The 20,495-nt window shown below is 43.8% G+C and overlaps 1 protein-coding gene across 2 annotated transcripts in view; it reads right to left on the bottom strand.

Moving 5' to 3' along the window:
* Nucleotides 1-1,810: 1,810 nt before the first annotated feature.
* Nucleotides 1,811-20,495, bottom strand: part of LOC124794031 (chitinase-like protein Idgf4) — a 90,067-nt gene continuing 71,382 nt past the window's right edge. For both annotated transcript variants that reach the window (XM_047258066.1, XM_047258067.1), the window contains exon 6: nt 1,811-2,372. In XM_047258066.1, the coding sequence (XP_047114022.1) occupies nt 1,915-2,372 (458 nt within the window). In that variant the 3' untranslated portion in view covers nt 1,811-1,914. The remainder of the gene's footprint in view (nt 2,373-20,495) is intronic.

Raw genomic sequence — 20,495 nt, 5'->3', positions numbered from 1 at the left:
GTGCTCGAGGACACTCTTTCACTAAAACACCACAACAAATAGTTTCTTAATTACGACAGCAGTCTTAGCTTATCTGTGTTGAAAGGTAATAGATAGCACATTTCAATACAATTTGCAGCGCATTAGCACCGCATATGAATTAATGCGGTACGTGGTTCGATTATAGAGTTCCACAGTGGCGTTAGACATATACGGTATCATGAAGCACTGAAAGTAAACTATTAAGGGACGAGCAAAAGATTATTGAACCCAATCATGTTTAAAAAAATTAAATGCACTGAGCACATGTTACTGGTTCTGACATTCCAACGCAACCAGTAGTACGGCACGGTGGTGTACTTCCTACGCCCACTTTGAACAAAACACAAGTTTGTTCATAAGTACCTCCAGGGTCCACATATCAGTGGACGTAACATCTCTCCAGCTTTAAATTCCTAATATGTGCCTTGAGGTAGTTACACAAGGAGCAGGTTTGTCAGAACATGTAGACAAATCACCCGCTCCATATCGAATGAGTTCACACCTGCAGATAGACAGCCCAACGAACAGATTTCCAAAGGAGCCTGCTGTCTCTCCCTCCCCGGCAATTCGTGTCTGCGACTTCAGTGAACTGCACACACTTATTGACGCTTGATGCGTCACAAATGACGCCTAGTAGCACTAGTAGCGCAAGTTGAAAACTTCGAGAGGTTAACTACCCACTGATTTGTGTCAATTTTTTGTATGTCAGTGAAAATGAGACAGATGAAAAAAAGTAAGTAAAATGTTCATTATTTCGAAACTAATCGCCATAATTGTTAATACTTTCATCCAACTGTGAGACAAGACGGTCAGTGCCTTCATGGAAAAATGGTAGCGGTTGCATACGGAACCGTAATTGTACCCAGGCGTGGGCTTCTTCGTCCGAAGTAAATTGACGACCACGATGTCTTCCTTCAGGGCTCCAAAAATATGGAAATCACGTGGAGGGAGATCAAGACTTTGGAGGACTGTATGGGCTTCCCGACGAAACTTTTGCAACGTAGTCGAATCAACCTTGGCAACACGCTGGCCTCCCTGAAGAAAAACATTTGTGGCCGTCGATTTGCTTCGAACGAAAAGTTGCACGCTTGGATACAATAATGGTTCTATAGGCAACCACAAACATTTGACCAGGAAGGCACTGACCATCTTGTCTCACAGTGGGATTAATGTATTACTTTTGAAATAATAAAGTTTACATAATTTTCATCCATCTGTCTCGTTTTCATATGACTGTCTCTTGTAGCTTTCGCACAGTCACTCTTCTGAAACGCTGGAGATACTTATGAATACTATGATGATGAGGTCCCATACACCTTGACTGAGCGTAGGGGACGCTGCGAGGGACTCGCACCGCTGTACTAGGCAAGGTCCTAGCGGAGGTGGTTTGCCATTGCCTTCCTCCGACCGTAATGGGGGTGAATAACCCTGCATTATTATAGCAGTTATTGTGAAGCAGCGACGCCACGTTTAAAAGTTGCCAATATTTGGCGTCGCACATTCATACAACATTCTTGTCAAAATATCTATAATATACCTCAGTGCCATTTCATAAAAGTTGAAAGTGCTCTTGCCCTGAAGTAGAAGTGCCTTCGCTTTTTGTTTGCATATACTTTTTTTCACCTCCCCGTTCCAGAAAGAGCTTTACGAAGTGTGTATCATTAATTATGTAACGCTACTTTGTGTTTGATCTACAGATATTTGGCTATTATGAAGCAAACCATATTTCTGTGACAGAGGGTGACTGAAAATTTAGTGACATGATATGCGGTATCATATTTAGACTTAATCGGGATTACAACAGAGTTTTGTGTTTTATTGATACACATATATATCAGTTATTTTACAATTTTAATCTTTAGCGCGAAGAAATACTGTACACAACACACTTATTTACACGCTAGTGGAGAGAAGTTTTAGTGTCCCGGCACGCACAATGGGGAACTTTTCACCGGTGCACACGCCGTTGTAATCGTCAAGGGACAGATCGGAGAACGCGATGCCGCCCAGACTTTTCTTCCTGGCGTAGGCCGCCTTGTACTCGGCAGAGTGCTGGTTCTCGTAGCCGACCCAGAGGCCGGAGACTTCTCTGGTAGGCAACCGGAAGCCGTAGGAACCCAGGCGGTCCGTCGGATCCGTGACGCGGCGCAGTGTTGTTCTGTAGGCAGCGTTGGCGTCGTTTGGCAGCAGCGTGCAGACCACCTGGTAGGCGAGAAGTCCGGAAATGTTGGCTATGCTGCCAGCGACTCCAGGACCGTCGGCGTCAATCGGTGGAACGCCCGTGATTCTGCTATCTTTCGTCAGTTTCCAAGTGCGGGCGAACGTTGGTATGCCGAGGATGATCTTCCTGGCTGTAAACAGAAGAAAACAGGAATGCGAATTTCCGGTGGGGTGCAGACCGAAATATCCGCTAAAAGCGACCACTCTTTGACCATAGTTAGGAGAAACACTTCAGACAACAGGAACTATTCCCAATATTCGATCTTTTCTGGTCTCCGTTGAAATGTCGTGTGACGAGGGCCTCCCGTCGGGTAGACCGTTCGCCTGGTGCAAGTCTTTCGATTTGACGCCACTTCGGCGACTTGTGCGTCGATGGGGATGAAATGATGATGATTAGGACAACACAACACCCAGTCCCGGAGTGGAGAAAATCTCCGACCCAGCCGGGAATCGAACCCGGGCCCTTTGGATTGACAGTCTGTCGCGCTGACCACTCAGCTATCGGGGCGGACTAGTCTCCGTTGACTGGGCCATTACGCCACCAGCATAATCGACTATTTCGTTAACATTATTAATCTAAACGTGCCCACGAGGATAATAAAAGAAAAACGACTTTTGTAAACATTAACCTCAAACTAATATTGCTGACAGTTCGATCCGAACTTAATCCTTACAAGCGCGTAAGTTTCATAGTCCGAAGGCCATGCGAATACAAAGAAGTAATTGTTTATTTTATGCTGTCCTTTTTAATTTAGTGAGTGACATACCACAGACAGTCAATTGAATACCAAGAAAGGTCGATATGGGAAATAATTAGTGCAGTCACAAATTCTTGTATGGCGGTAGGAGGGAGTGCCATGAACAATATACTAAAACCCCTGACCAGTGGGGGCTGAGTGTGGGAGTGGGAGTGCATTTGAAGTTCAATTTTGTACGTTTTTCTTGAATAATTCGAATAATCCGAAAATCTATCCCAGTGTACAATTTAACTACATTAAATTTCCTACGAAAAAGGCCCCCCCCTTTTTTTTTATCGCATAAAACGACAGCTGCAGTGGCAGCTGAATCAGCCTCTATATATAAAGCAGTGTGTGTGTGTGTGTGTGTGTGTGTGTGTGTGTGTGTGTGTGTGTGTGTAATCTTCTCCCAAACACTTGGATCAATATTAAACAAATTTGGCACAGAAACAGCAGGCTTCCAGGTATGAGCACTGTGGTATTCATAACCATGTAGCTCAACTAGGAGCAGAGATACAGGCAAAAAGTAGTTCTCCAGTACTGGTGTATAAGATACTCTGCACAACAAGCATGTCGTGTGGGAACAATAGGGGGCAGCCTATATGTGAGGGTCAAGAAAAGGTTTCCCAGGTCCCAACATGTTGGCTGCCCTGCATGACTGGCCTGTTATATTTGTGCAGTACTGCTGTATCAACCTGCTTTGCATGGTGGCCTGTACGTGAAATGATTTTCAATTGAACTGTATTGCAAGGGCTACACATCTGTTGAGCACGGCTGGGAAAGATTGAGATGGATTGATTAGGCGATGGACACAGAGAGGGGAGGAAGAAAGGGACAGAGAGAGGGGAGGAAGGAGAGGTGGATAATGTAGACGGAAGGTGTAGATGTGTAAGGGGCAGGTGGAAAAGAATGAGGGGGAGGCAGAAATGGAAAGAGAGGGGGAGGAGGATAAGGTCAGATGGAGGGGGAAGGAAGATATGGTAGGAGAGAGGAGTTCGCGAAAATGGACAAAGAGAGAGACAGGAGGAGATGAAGAGACAGAGAGAGTAGGCATAAGGAGATAGGTAGAGGTGAGAGGATTAGGTGGACAGATGGATGGAGGAAGTGGTGGACACTGAGAGATGGATTAGGAGGTGTTCGATATATGTGTCGAATCCATACATGAGCCAAATGGAAGGGAAAGGCTAGTAAAGTAAACATATGTGACTGGCAGCAGAAACAACTATTTCACACAGTCACGATACCTAAACTTAGCTAACGTGGGTATAAATAATTCTGTAAGTACTGGAAAGTTTCTCTTCAAATCGAAGTCCCTATGGTTTCTGCGTAGTGCTTAGTTAATTCCCTGCGTACTTCACTGGGAAAGTTTTTGAAGAAAGAATGGACGAAATACGGATTGAGGTTTAATATGCAGTCGAGAACAATGTGACATGGATGAGGGATTTCAATCTCAGTCTTCCCGAATGCGAATTCATTGTGTAGCCTCGCTTGGTGATGTTGCCTCATACATATAATCAGGCGTCTGTAATATTATGTTCTGTACAACACTGTTGGTCATTAAACTTGCAACATCCTGAAGGCAGCATGCAATAAACTTCAAATTGTAGGAAGCGACTACGTGCTTGAATATGCGAATGATTACCATTTTAAGGCAACTGCACAGAGCAGGTAGGCGTAACGCCAAATACATATTGTCTGCAAGAAAAGATTACGCAGTAAGTTTCTCATTCAGAAACCGCATTTGAAAGTTGGTTTCTCGTGAGAAGATCATGTTATGTCTAGTATTAGAAGGAGAAACGCCTACCAACATATGACGGAATTCGACATCGGCAGGGTCGTGGCCCATCGGAACTGTGGTTTATCACTCAGCGACATTGCTGCTGCTCGTGCTGGTCGCAATCCCACCACTGTTAATACGAATATGGAACCAACGGTTTCAGGAGCGCCACACTGAACGCCATACAGCATATCAACGGCTACATGCGATTAGCGCCCTGGATGACAGATATCGTTCACTAGGCCGTGCAGGACAACACAGCCACGTCATATACTTTTAGTTAGTCAGGAAATGGCCTTGTTTGCTGCAAGGCATCGGTACGGACGTTGCGGTAACAATTGGAGCACCCCGGTCCAGCGGCACGGCGACCTTTGATGCAGCTTCTCTTCATAACGTGGTAGCAGAGAGGCGCACCAATAGTGGTGCTCCCAGGCACGTCATTGGACGCAGGAGCGCTGCCACGTCTTCTCACACGATTGCTAGTTCAGCGTACCTCATCGCGACGGATGTGGACCTCTGTGGAGGCTTCGAGGAGACTGCACGTTGCCGGATTGCGTTCGTCACCGTCACATGAGTCAACAACTGGCGGGGTAGTGGAGCTGACACTGGGTACACTTCAAGAACACCTCTGTTTATCAGGGCAGCCGTTACATTTATGACGTAATAAATGCGGTTCTTTGTCCTTTTCTTTTTTCGAGATCGCTGTGACGTTATAATCTACAAACTAATGCAAGGCGTGTTGTCTGACGTACCTCGATATATTTGGTATTCGACACTTACTCTGGGCACTTCAATCTCCAGACCTGTCATCCACTTATAACACATCGTCATGGATGACAAAATCTACCATATCACCAGTAGCCACCTTCAGCGTTTGATGAAATCTCTTCAGCATAGAATGATGTACCCTTATCTGTCACCCATTCTCAGTCCGCCTCGATGTCCAGCGGGATTACAGTCGTGTCTGTCAGAGGTGCCAGCTCTATGTATTAAATATATCCTGTGTCACCAACAAATTTAATCATATGTTCTTCCCACTATACTTCCGAGTGCTGTAATTTTAACTGCCGGCGGTGTAGATATTGCGTAACACAAACGATACACTTGACAATTTTAGCAATATAGTACCGTGGAAGATCTAACAGCCAGTAGTACTAGACCAAGCGGAAGATCAGCTGCTGCCAGTCGGGAACCGTAAACGTTTCAACTCTTGTTACTTTGGCAGCAAGACAGCAATCTCGACACTCTTGTATACAACTGCGAGCGAGTTTAGCAGAAAATGATTAGAAGGGTGGAGACCGAGCTGACTTCATCACCCTCGTAACGTTATGCTGAAGAGCCAATACTGACCTTGTGGGGTGCTACCTCGGACCACATATGCACCGATCTTAGTATTAATAGGCAACCCCCATAAACTAATGTGTTATGAGCCCCCAATAGACTACCTACAGTAAGGGTGCAATAGGTTTGCAGATGACCTCGAAGCACTAATCGTTAAAGGCCGGCATCATTCAGAACACTTAGTGTTGCCTGTTCTCTGTTTTGGACAATTACCTCGGTCACCGACCCCAGGATTGTGATACTGTAATTGCCCGACGAAGCATTGTTGTGTTGTCCTTGTGACCTGATGATTAATTGATTAACGACAGTAGCTGTACTTCTCTTCAAATGCGTTATGCAAAATAATATACGATCACAAATGTTTACTAAATGTTTTGAATGCCATTTTTCTTCTACTCATTGCATTGTATTACAACAGCCTCAATTTTATTTCATATTCCTTACCACAAAAGATGTACTTGTTTCTATAAGGCGTGTTCACGAATGCATGTTACATCCGTGTCAAAATTTATACCACAGAAGCTAACCTGCACGAGTCGCGCATGCCTGTGATTTTTCAGTACTAGAAGACAAACAATAAAACATTCGCCCCTCTCACATCCCTTAACCCCGCCGTAGCCACGCTACTTACCTCTCTAAGCAACAAATTTCTTTTAGCTCACTGTCGACTTCGGCAACGCCTGTTAAATTTAAGCACATCTTAAAATATTACTATCTCTGTAAAGACTTTTTTTCTGAGCAAGGAGCTCTTCACGATCGTTGAAATAAACTGAAGTGCCTTCCTCGCTTCTGTCTGTACGTACGGCGTATTCTCAGAAACTGCAATAGGGATTTTGATCCGCTTTTGGCATTGATTCACGAGAAAGAATCCCATATATAATTTATAATTATTTTGTAGAAACTGGCTGAACTACGACGAATTAAATTCTGCCACCCCTGCAAAAAGAGTTTCTATGCCATCCAGTGGTGCAGCCGCCGCGGCTCCTGACTGCAGCGAAGCTTCAACAGAATCCGAGTCAGGACTGCAGGTGCAGCGGATGCCTGACAACCGAAATGTCGCGGGATCGAATCCTGGCCGGACCTCGGACTTCTGTCTCTGTTTTTAATCTAGCAGGCATCTCTCGATGATGGTGGAGATCCGCCAGAAACGAAACGTGTTCCAGATTCCGCTTTCAGCTGTAGTTCTCCTTTTTGTGATTGGATAACTGTGTAGGGGGATGTAAATCGCCGAAGTGAGGTCCGGTTGAAATACTTACACCTGTACATTGAGTCACAGGATATTATTACTATTATTATTACCGAAATCTATACATATATAAATACATTCTCCCCTTATACATGTTATAAATTAAAGACTCCACCCAGTTTTTCTGTCTGTATATGTATGGCTTGGGCTACTAGTTGCTATATGCATCCCTTGTCTTCTATATATATATAGGGCTATTCAAATAGAAGGAACAGATTACGAACATTTATTACTTCCAAACTACAAAACATAGAAACACAATTCCAATGTTCCTGGAAAGAGAAAAGTTCAAATTTGTGTGCATTCAATGTGAGCACCATGTGTTACCACAAATATGAAAACGGTGTCTCATTTCTTGCACATCCAAAGCAGCTGGCCTCTCGTTATCGAATTCACAGCTTCAACAACGCGATGTCGCAGATCTGGGAGGCCGGCGCCGATAAAGTTCATCTTCTGCTTCACCTCTTCCAATCCAAGGCCCTGGAATGATATCATTCAGGTAACGACGAACGTACTTAGAGAAGAGCAGAACATGAACTTCATCGACCCAGGTCTCTATACCTCAAACCTTGTGACTTTTATCTGTGGGCTCACGTAAAAAAGACCGCGTTTTTATTCCCCCTATACCTCACACTCTGCGACAACGCATTGTTGAATCTATGAATTCAATAACGAGAGGCCAGCTGCTTTGGGTGTGGCAGGAAATGAGCCATCATTTTGATATTTGTCGTTTAACACATGGTGCTTACATGGAATGCATAAAAATTTGAACTTTTCTCGTTCAAGGAGCGTTGGAATTGCGTTTCTATCACTTGCAGTTTGGAAGCAATAAATGTTTTATATCTGTTTCTTCTTTTTGAATAGCCCTGCATATAAAATTGCTTTCCTTGTCGCTGCTATCGGCGTGTGCGACCTGCTCTCAGGAACGACTGTAGGGATGTTGAGAATCGCGGCGGACTGACGCGACCGCCCCGCCGACAAGTGAGTGGGCGGGTGGCCGCGGAGGTACGGCGCGTTTGAGGCGCGGCTCGCATTGTTACCGGGTTCTGGTCGGGCAGTCCGCCCACGCATTTAAATCTACACTTACGTCTACATACCGCCGTGAGGTGCATGGCAGCAGGTACGTCCCATTGTACCAGTTATTAGTGTTTCTTCCTGTTCCATTCACGTATAGAGCACGGGAAGAATGATTGAATGGCTCTGTGCATGCAGTAATTAAATCTTATCCTCACGGTCCCTATGTTAGCTATGCGTACGAGCCGGTTTTTGAAACTTTGTTAATAGACTTCCTGGAGATTGTTTATGTTGTGAATTGGCAGGAGCCAATTCACGGGGTTTGGAGGAAGCCGAAAGGCACGCTTTTAAGCTCACGCAGGCTGGCGTGAGGTCTGGAACAGGTAAAGTAATTATACTATCAAGAAAAGTACGTAGCTGCTGGAATACTTAACTTTAATCCATAATTGGTGAACATCGGTCTGACTGTACATGCATCACAAGATAAATAGGAATTGACAATGGCGCCTTGCTAGGTCGTAGCAAATGACGTAGCTGAAGGCTATGCTAACTATCGTCTCGGCTAATGAGAGCGTAATTGTCAGTGAACCATCACTAGCAAAGTCGGCTGTACAACTGGGCCGAGTGCTAGGAAGTCTCTCTAGACCTGACGTGTGGCGACACGCGGGTCCGACGTACACTAACGGACCGCGGCCGATTTAAAGGCTACCACCTAGCAAGTGTGGTGTCTGGCGGTGACACCACAGTTTATATCTGTCTTCAAGAGTCTTCCAGTACGGCTCCTTGAGTGTCTCTGCAACAAACCCCCGTCGATTAAAGAAACCTGTGGCCAGTCTTGCTGCCCTTCTCTGTGTACGTTCAATATCCCCTGTTAGGCCTATCTGGTACGGGTCCCACACACTGGAGCAATATTCTAGAACTGGGCGCATTAATGTCGTGTGACTAGGGTCTACCGTCGGGTAGACCGTTCGCCGGGTCCAAGTCTTTCGATTTGACGCCACTTCGGCGACTTGCGCGTCGATGGGCATGAAATGATGATGATTAGGACAACACAACACCCAATCCCTGAGCGGAGAAAATCTCCGACACACCCTGGAATCGATCGTGGGGCCTTAGGATTGACATTCTGTCGCGCTGACCACACAGCTACCGGGGGCGGACGTCGCATGAATGATTTGCAGATTGATGTACTTCCCCGGTATTCTACCAATAAATTGAAGTCTACCACCTGCTTTACCCACGACTGCCTCTATGTGATCACTCCATTTCATATCCCCACAAAGTCCTACACCAAGATACTTTCATGAGTTTGCCGATTCCACAGTGAGGCCGGCAAGTGTGGCCGAGCGGTACTAGGTGCTTCAGTCTGGAACGGCGCTTCTGCTACGGTCGCAGGTTCGAATCCTGCCTCGGGCATGGCTGTGTGTGATGTCCTTATGTTAGTTAGGTTTAAGTAGTTCTAAGTTCTAGGGGACTGATGACCTCACATGTTAAGTCCCATATTGCTCAGAGCCATTTGAACCACAGTGAGTCATTGATGTTATTGCCATAGGATACTATATTTTTTCGTTTTGTGAAATACAACGTGTTATACATACGTCAAAAACAGTTTTGCATCACCTCGGTTCCGAGAGTTCCGGAACATGTACAGAAAATTGGAACAGAGATCAACATAATCATCATTTCCGCCCTTTTCATTGCTCATGAAAACCACACATTGCATGTTGTACCACCATACAAGGAGAACTTCAAAGGTGGTAGTCCAGATTGCTGTACACACCGGAACCTCTAATACCCAGTAATACGTCCTGTTGCACTGATGCAGGCCTGTATTCGTCCTGGCATACTGTCCACCAGTTCATCAAGGCACTGTTGGTTCAGATTGTTCCACTCCTCAACGGCGATTCGCTGTAGATCCCTCAGAGTGGTTGGTGGATCACGTCGCCCACAAAAAGCCCTTTTCAGTCTATCCCAATCATGTTAGATAGGGTTCATGTCTGTAGAACATGGTGACCACTCTAATCCAGCGATGTTGTTACGCTGGAGGAAGTCATTCACAAGATGTGCACAATGGGGGAGCGAATTGTCATCCATGAAGATGAATGCCTCGCCAGTATGCTGCCGATATGGTTGCACTAGCGGTCGAAGGATGGCATTCACGTATCGTACAGTCGTTACGGTGCCTTCCATGACCACCTCGTCACCCCAAAACAGCAGGGAACCTCCACCTTGCTGCACTCGTCGGACAGTGTGTCTAAGGCGTCCAGCCTGACCGGGTTGCCTCCAAACATGTCCCCAACGGTTGTCTGGTTGAAAACATATGCGGCAGTCATTGGTGAAGAGAACGTGATGTCAATCCTGAGCGGTCCATTCGGCAAGTCCTTGGGCCCCATATGTACCGCGCTGCCTGGTGTCTTGGTTGGAAATATGGACCTCGCCATGGACGTCGGGAGTGAAGTTGCACATCATGCAGCTTATTGCGCACAGTGTGAGTCGTAACACGACGTCCTGTGGCTGCACGAAAAGCATTATTCAACATGGTGGCGTTGCTGGCAGGGTTCCTCCAAGCCATAATCCGTAGATAGCGGTCATCCACTGCAGTAGTAGTCCTTGGGCGGCCTGAGCGAGGCATTTCATCAGCAGTTCCTGTCTCTCTGTATCTCCTCATATGTCCGAACAACATCGCTTTGGTTCACTCCGAGACGACTGGACACGTCCCTTGTTGAGAGCCCTTCCTGTCACAAAGTAATGCAGACGCGATCGAACCGCGGTATTGACCGTCTGCATGGCTGAATGACAGACAACACGAGCCGTGTACCTCCTTCCTGGTAGAATGACTGGAAATGATCGGCTGTCGGACGCCCTGCGTCTAATAAGTGCTGCTCATGTATCGTTGTTTACGTCTTTGGGTGGGTTTAGAGACATCTCTGAACAGTCAAAGAGACTGTGTCTGAGGTACAGTGTCCACAGTCAATGTCTATCTTCGGGAGTTCTGGGAACTGGGGTGATGCAAAACTCTTTTTTGTTGTGTGTATTTCTGAACATTTAGAGCAAGTTGCCAGCCTCTAGACCACTTTAAAATCTTACCAAGATCTGACTGAGTATTTATGCAGCTTCTTTCTGATAGTATTTCATTGTAGATAACTGCATAATCTTCAAAAAGCCTGCTTTTACTATTAATATTGTCTGTAAGGTCATTAATATACTCGTACAAGATGAACAGCAAGGATCCCAAAACACTTTCCTGGGGCACACCCGAAGTTACTTCTACATCTGACGATTACTCTCCGTCCAAGATAACGTGCTGTGTCCTCCCTACCAGGGAGTCCTCACTCCAGCCACAAATTTCACTTCATGCCTCATAAGATCGTACTTTTGATGATAAGCGTACGTGTGGCACTGAGTCAGATGCTTTTCGGAAATCGAGAGATATGGTATCTACCTGACTGCGTTGATCCAAAGCTTTCAGCATGTCATGTGAGAAAAGTGCGAGTTGGGTTTCACATGATCGATATTTTCTAAATCCGTACTGGTTGGTATTGAGGAGCTCATTCCGTTCAAGATACCTCATTGTGTTCGAGCCCCTAATATGTTCTAATATTCTACAACAAACCGATGTCAAGCATTTGGACGGTAGTTCTGTTGATCGCTTCGTCTACCCTTTTTTAGAGTGTTGTGACCTATGCCTTTTTCCAACAACTGGAACGGATTTTTGTTCGAGGGATCTATGATAGTTTATTGTTAGAAGAGGGGCTAACTCAGCCACACGTTCAGTGTAGAATCTGACAGGGATTCCATCGGGACCTGGAGTTTTGTTCAATTTTAACGATTTCAGCTGTTTCTCAACACCGCTGACACTGATACTTATTTCACTCATCTTTTCAGGGGTAAGGGGATTAAATTGTGGCAGTTCTCCTGGGTTTTCCTTCCTTAAGGAACATTTCAAAACGGAGTTAGGCATTTCAGCTTTTGCTTTGCTCCCGTCATTTTCAGTTTCTGTCTCGTTCACTAGGGACTGGACACTAATTTGCATACGACAAGAATTTCTTTGGGTTCTGTGAAACAGCACTTGACAATATTCTCCTATGGTAGTCATTGAAGGCATCACGCCTTACTCTCCTGAAAGCCAAACGCGTTTCATTCACCCTATTTCTATCTATAACCCTACGTTGTGTTTTACATCTATTACGCAGTAATCTCTGTTTCTTTAGAAGTTTTTCTTTTCACAGTGACTGTATACCACGAGGTTCCCTCCCATTATGAACTGTCCTACTGAGTACATATTTATCTAGTGCATGGTCAATTAATCTTTTAATCTTGTGCCAGAGTTCCTCTATGGGCTCCTGCCCTGTGCTGAAAGTTTCATGTTCCTCAATGAGATACGACGCTACTGCTTTTTAACTGGTTTACTGGACATATATATATTTATGCTTGTTTTAGTTGTCCTTTGTACTTTGGTAATCATTGTTGCCACACCCGCGTCATGGCCACCGATACCAGTTTCGATGTGGACATCCTCCAAGGGGTCAGGTCCGTTTGTAGCCATTAGATCCAATACATTTCCCTCATGAGAGGCGTTCCTAAGTATTAGCTATAGGTAGTGTTCAGAGAAGGCATTTAGTAAAGTTTCACAGAACGCCTTATCACGCCCACCACTAACAAAATTTCAATTTTCCCAGTTAGGTATGGGATGATTCAAGTCTCCAACGATGATTACAGTATGATTGGGGAACTTACGTGCAAGTGGACTGTGGTTTTCTCTAAAATTTCCGGGTGCATCAAGAGATGAATCTGGTGGGCGACAGAAGGATCCGATTACCATTTTATGCCCACCCCTGATACGGAGTCTTGACCAAAAAAAATCTCACATGCAGCTTCAATTTCTACCTCGGTGGATTTGGGTTTCTTGCCTGCTCCGATAAACAGTACACCACCCCCACTGCCCATTTGCCTATCCTTTTGATACATACTTAAATTTTCCCTGAAAACCTCACTGATGTCAACTTCAGGTTTCAACATGTTTTCTGTACCTAGTATTACGTGAGCTTCATAGATTTTCATGAGCGCTTCAAACTCTGGTATCGTTGCGAATGCTTCGGCAGTTTGCCAATACGATTTTAATACTATCACCTGTGGGAGGCGTTTCTTTCGATCTTACACTGATGCTTTACCCCTTAGGCGCTGCAGTACGCCAAGTAGCGTTTCCTGCTTTAATCGTTGAGTGTATATGAAAGTTATAATATTCAGTCACCTAAGTTCTTCTTTGATTTTTGATCATAACTCTACGCCGCTCCCTACGAACAAAATTAACGCTACGGTAGATAAATCGTGTGTCAGTAGATAGTGGGTGGTGCCTATGAGGAGCCTGGGCGGGTCGCTAGTGTTACTAGGAAGTAGGGCTGAAAGTCGCGGGCCGCACAAACACTTGATTGGGGCCGCATGCGGCCCGCGGGCGTCTGTTTTACGACCACTGACCTAGCAGATGTTTAACTAAGCGGTAAAGACACTGTAACAAACTTTTTATGACAGTTCGAGAAGAGCAGAACCGATTGGATCATTACGAATGACGCTGAAGAGGAGAGCGTCTAGTTGACGACACAAATAGTCCACTCCCACTATGGTAAAGGACTCGATTAGTGGTATCGATGGCGTTCATGTCGTTCGCACTCGATTATCTGGTTGCGGTATGGCAACATCTTGTTTGTGAGACCATTCTACCGTTGGTCTTACACCTGCTGCCTCACGGGAAGATCAGCTATCCGTAGCCACGGACAACAAAGTCCAGCGTCCGGTACCGAAGTCTGCACAGCAGCCAGCACTAATGGGTAGCCCAGGGGCCTACCAACACGGCTCCGGTCCAGGTAGAAGCCCGCCTTACATGAGCTACTTTCTGGTCAAAATCGACTGCTCAATGTGCGGGCATCTTTCGTGCCTGCGTGTAAATCAACCGACCGCGACGCGAGTGTGTCTGTGACGTCAACGAGCTGTAGGTTGTGCCGTGTAGGGAGTTCTAAATTTTCGCGTATGATGCACTTTTCACATTCGCAGAAAAAAGGGAATTTGGCGGCGCCTGCTAATACCTAAAGTTTATCTATCCTGGCCCTGCTCACATCTATTATAGAAACGAAGTTTTACTTTCGTGTCCCTTAATTCTTCATTGTATTGTTTGCTTTTTTGTCGAGGCACTTTGAAAATATACACAGGGTCCTGAAAAATTTTCCTACTACTTACAAGATAGACGAAATATCTCAAACCAAAAAGATATTTACGTAGTATAGAAAAAAAGCCTACCCTATGCAGAGATAAGAATGTAACTGGATAAAGTGTTTTGATGAAAATTATTCAACCGTGAAAAAGTCCGAGTTATTTGACGAGAAAAATAATTTCCGATGTTATTTGGCACTTAGCAAGAAAAAAGATATAAAGGATAAAGCAAGAAGACGCTGTTTACTGCGTTATGGATATCGTTTGATGCGTTTGCACTTTGCAAGTATACATTTCCTCCAGCAAATAAATGAATGTCAGTGTGTTCTGAAATGTCTGGTTGACAGTTTTCCTATTCTTTCAGCTCTCAGGCGTGTAAAAAATTTATCAGCCTACATTCGACAAGAGCTTCCACTATGAATTCTGAGATGGACATCGATAAACTTTATTATCATTGCTCTTTTAACTATTTTGTTACTATATTTGGATATTTTTGTAGAAAAGATAGTCCCTCATAACTTCACTTTCACCGTTAGGGTGCCAAACTGGGCAGCAGACAGCTCTCACAACACGTGCTATTTTGGCGCTGATGTCTAAACGAAAATGATCATTCAAGACAGACAGGACTCAGAAGGAGAGGTTCCCAGTAATGAGGTTGACTTCTTTTTGAAACCATCTATTCGGTGATCCCAGGTATCACACCCTTGTCGGCCATCGTTTGGGAGTAATTAAAATAAAAAGAATTTTGTGTGACGCTCAGTAGCATTTGAAGAAGGATCATTGGATTGACTTGTTGGATGGTGCAAAGGATAGGATAAGGCTTTCACTTGTAGAAAGTTGTGGCTTAGAATCTTGTCGATTATTTTAAATTTTATTCTTAAATTTTTATTGAAATGACTTTGATCATTGTGTTTAGTCAATTAATTGGTTTAAAAATAATTTTTATTTTCTATTCCTTTGTTACATCATTTTAATCATAACTACAATTTCATTTGCTCTCATTTTTCTTCTAATCATTCTTTTTCTGTTTGAAATCTTTGTTCACGTTAATTTAATTAATTGTGTGTATTAATTTTAATTTAATTACTTTCTGTTTATAATTTCATTTTCTCGCTCATGTTACTGTACTCATTATTTTGATTCCGCATTTTGCTTGAATTTTTTTTACTTATAATCTCTTCTTTCATTTAAATCTTCATCTGCAATATTTCGTCCATAGCTCAATAGGAATTTAGGTTACGTTTTTAAATGTCTGTATGTTTATTATTAAAAAAGTTGCACATTTCTAACTAACAATACATTTTTGAGACCATTGCACAGTCAATATACATCGATTATTTCATCTTTTGTTTTGTAACCGCTAGCTCGGCCATTTCAAATATTAAATTATTGTAATAAATAAATATAATTAAATTCACATTCACAAAAATTCCTAGTGGAAAAAGAGTGTTATAAAGAAAAAATGAGCACAAATGAAAAAGTTCATACGATGATTAAAATGGTGTGACAAACGAAAAGAAATAAATATTTACATTTAAGCCAATTAATTGAATAGAAATAACGATCAAAGTCGTTTCTATAAAGGTTTGAAAATAAAAAGAATTATAGCACCTGGAAAGATTCGAACCCACAACCCTTTGCACGTGTAGGCCGTTCCCTATCTATTACACTATTTTCTGTCTTCCAAAAAACCAATAACAAAAGTGACTAGCTTACAATGAAATGATATAGACAAAGTGACAGCTAGTTTCAGTCATCAAGTACAGCATCCATAGAATGAGGAATTATATTCAGTCCTTAACAGAAGCACATGGAAACAAATTTAACAGCGTCCTCCATTCGAGAGGCATCTTCACTGTCACCTTCAACTGGTGACATTTTAGCAATCAGATTTTCTTCTTCTGCAGCCATTCGGTATTCAAGATGTTCATCACTTCCAAATTGTTAAAAATGTAGCTTGTGTTTTTCCATCAGCTAGATCGCTGCAGTATTTTTGCCTGAGGGTAGTAGCTTTCTTCTGGTCTGTAGGAAATGTTAGTCGGTATATTGTTCACGGAAGTTCTTCTTAGTTGAGCAGTTTTCTCCCTGATCCACCTAGAGTTGATAATCCAATCTACAGACCTGTACCGATGAGGCTCAGTGTCAACAAGATTGCATTTACTACAGAGGTTTGTGTCACTTAAATCGATGACAAAGAGACACTCATTAGTGCTGATGATGTTACTGACTACCTTGAACCACGCTGTTCTCACGTCAGACGGAAGAATGTTACTACTGATGTTTTTCCAGACCGCATTCCCTGCTGTTCCGGCGTATTTAGTTTCCATGTTATTTTTCCTTTCGTGTTTCCTTCTTTCTTCTAAAATCGCCTTTGCTGTAATGTTTTTGGATTTGAAAATCTTTTTGCTCAACTAGATTCGTTCAAGATAAAATTCAATAATATATTTCAGTTTAAAGCCTATTTTTTTGTATATTGATCGGCGGTTCTACACTTTCCGGTCTGCCAAGACCGTATAGTTTTGCTGTGATGGATTCTGGGTTGTTGCACATTATGCTCGATGTTCGTTTGACATATCTGATATCGGTTAATCCCATTTCTCCACAACTTGGGTCCGAAACAGTTCCCCTACCCGTAAGAAATTTGCTAGGGTGGACGTGATCGTTTCGCCATCAATGACGGGACGGGGAGTAATCATACTATGTAGTAGGCCTTGGACAAGATATACGTGTTGGCAAACTGTATTCTGTGGAACTGGTCTGTGCTACGTTGACAATCTTCGGTCAATGCTCCCTTGATTTTCCTTACTACGTCCCGCCAATTTATTGTTGTCATTTTTAAAAGGGAAGTTATCAATGTTATTCTAAAAGCCTTGTCTTCACTAACACGGTTCGCCCACTCAACGCGCAAGTTAGAAACATATTCAGAAACTGAATTTTATTTTCATTTACCCTGGCATATGATGCGTAACAATATTTTGCAAGTGTCATCTCTAGTTGTAGCACATCTACGTCGTCTCTGATGAGTCCTCTTAGGCACCTAGCACAGTCTTTGTTCCTTGAACGGTAATGCCTGTCAGTCTATGATGTTGCTATCTCAGGAAAGGTTCCAGCGATATAACGAAGAGCAGCATTGGTAAGGGGCATCCTTGGATAACGCTTCTTTTTATTTCAGTTTGTTTTGTCAGTTATCAATTACCGGAAATTTGAGCAGTAACACCCTTCGCCATGGTTTCTGGCGGTAAGTCCATTCGTCACATAGTCTCTATCAGGTATGCGTGATTAATTTGATCAAACGATTTATGGAAGTCTATGAAAAGCAGCGTACATTTTATCTTACTCGTATGTGTTAGCTCAATGACATCTCGGTACAAAGCCGCAGTTGGTAAAGTCGTTCTTCTAAAAGCGCAGGTCTGCTGTTGGCCTATGATGTCAGTGGTGCTTGGTATAAGGCGCTTATTACTCGAGTTACAATTTTATAATAAGAATTTAAAAGCGAGATCGACCGTTGGTTATTTATTTGTTTACTTTGCAACCTCTGTCCCACGTAACCAATCAAAACAATAGTACTTTCTTTTTTAATGGTAGTTAGAGTCACATAGAATTTCTTTTTTTTTTTTTTTCTTCATTTACTCGCAAGCGAGAGCCCACCGGGATGAACGGCTGCAAGGTGAGATAATTGGGGATCCTAACCTATATCAGCGTATAGATGGTTTCAAAAAGTCAGTCCCTCGGCTGGGAACGTCTCCTTGTCAGTACAGGAAAAAAACGCTAAGGGCGCTGCAGCAGACTCCCCTTGTCTCGAGTAGTCAACTGAGACAAGAAAAGCGGTCGTGTAAAAGGGGATTTAAATTCGAGTGTCATGCGAGTCTGGCGGCCTACCGTGCCGGTGGGCCAGGATCAGCATTCAGCACTCCATCACGGCTGGATAACACGGGCAGTGATCTGGGAGGGATTGAGTACTCCCCGAAACGGCTTGTGAATCAACACACACGTCGCGGTCACCGCCATCTCTAAGCTGAACTACCTACAGGGCGTGCCTACCTCGCCAGCGGGCGGATGACTGCCGCGCCAGGGTGTGATCGACTTCCGCTCAAAAAAAAAGGTTCAAATGGTTCTGAGCACTATGGGACTCAACTGCTGAGATCATTAGTCCCCTAGAACTTAGAACTAGTTAAACCTAACTAACCTAAGGACATCACAAACATCCATGCCCGAGGCAGGATTCGAACCTGCGACCGTAGCGGTCTTGCGGTTCCAGACTGCAGCACCTTTAACCGCACGGCCACTTCGGGCGGCGACTTCCGCTCAGAGCTGATCCAGCGTCCTCGGTTGGTTTCAGCGGATTCCTTTATGGATTACGTAGACCTCAAACGTCGTAAAAGAACACGGCAACGACCTGTATCATGAGTAATAAGTGGAGTAGTCTTCCGTACTGTTTTATTGCTCCTAACGATGACACCCATGTCCTCGGTCTGCATCCTGACAAAACAGCAGAGGTTTCCAGCCCGGCTGCGGGTGACCCCTACAGTATTCCAGGCGGTAGATTGTCTGCCAGGACAGTTCATGGTAGTTGCGCTGGACCACCAGAGAATCGAGAGCTTAGAACATCAAGTAAGCAAACTTCACAGAAGTCCTTGCATGAGGCTTCATCTAACAGTCTCCCAGGAACACTGAATATCAACACACTCCAGAAAATTGTCAAACTGAAACAAATAAAAATATGTGCGGAAAAGATGGCACATGTTATTGTTGGCATTGCAGAAATTTGACATTCAGAAGTAAAGGCAATGGGATTGGAAGGATATAAAATTTATAAACGGCAACTGGACATAAAAATAAATAAAAAACAACAATGTTCGGAACTACAATTTCGGTCGAACAATATCTGACAGAATTAATTAAAAATTTTATATCTCCGTCCCAACGAATCTCTCAGTTTCATTTACTCACTTTCATCAATACACACGCGTTCATCAAAACTGACAACAATTTTCCTCAGATGAAAGTGATCGTCATCTGTGTAGAGGATAGGAACAGTGCCTCTCTGTTGCTAGCTTCATAACTGGCGAGATCTTGGAAGTCCGTTGATGGGGCTGCAACGAATACTGAGAACACTGAAAAAGAAGAACCCGCTTGCTTTGAGAGGGTCTTTCATGTCGTATGAGCGTCACGTAAATCCTTGTCAATGGGCGGTGACGTGCATCAGCTCGCAGCAAGCAGCTGGCAAAGTCCCAATATGCCCCGCCTCTCGTGAAGTAGCTCACACGCGAATCGTGCAGACGAGGAACATGCAGTGACAAATTGCGACACTTACTAAGACTGGCAAAACATTCTGTTCTCGCTTACAGTAACTTATAAGAGGGTAGCCCGATAAGTTGTGACCTATTGCTCATTCCCTCCGTACTGATCCTATGTGAGGTTTCTATCTGAGGTTGACTGGTTCCCTCGAAATCTCATATCTGTGTTGTGTCAGTCCCAATCCAAACAAGTTGTTATTGTTCTCTGTGACTGTTTACACTGAACTATGTGATACAAAGTTGCGCTGCTTCTGAGGTCAGAGATGTTATTGGATTTTTGAATTCTTCGAAGTTGACCTCTGCAGAAATTTACTGCCAATTAAAGAATTGTAAGAAATATTCAGTCTAGGAAGACTTTCGAAGCGGGAGCAGAGTAGCTGTTTCGATACATGCCCAATGGTCTCGATCGGTTATTATAATATTATAATATTCTATTTAGCTAGTGTGTTCAGAGCGTCTACCGTACTTCTAAGTGAGAAATATTGGAAACGACCAGAAATAAGTGAATATCGGCCCGGAGCCATACCCCGTCTTCCAACTTCTATCGAAACAACCACTCCTGTGCGCCACTGCGCTAAACTCTTCTTAGAGTAAACAATTAATATGGTGGTACTGTAATGACAGAATGAATTCTGGAA

The sequence above is a fragment of the Schistocerca piceifrons genome, chromosome 1 (genome assembly GCF_021461385.2).
Source record: "Schistocerca piceifrons isolate TAMUIC-IGC-003096 chromosome 1, iqSchPice1.1, whole genome shotgun sequence".
Classification (NCBI taxonomy): Eukaryota; Metazoa; Arthropoda; class Insecta; order Orthoptera; family Acrididae; genus Schistocerca; species Schistocerca piceifrons.
Note: the sequence above shows the minus strand (reverse complement) of the source record. Positions and strands in the feature narration are given on the sequence as shown.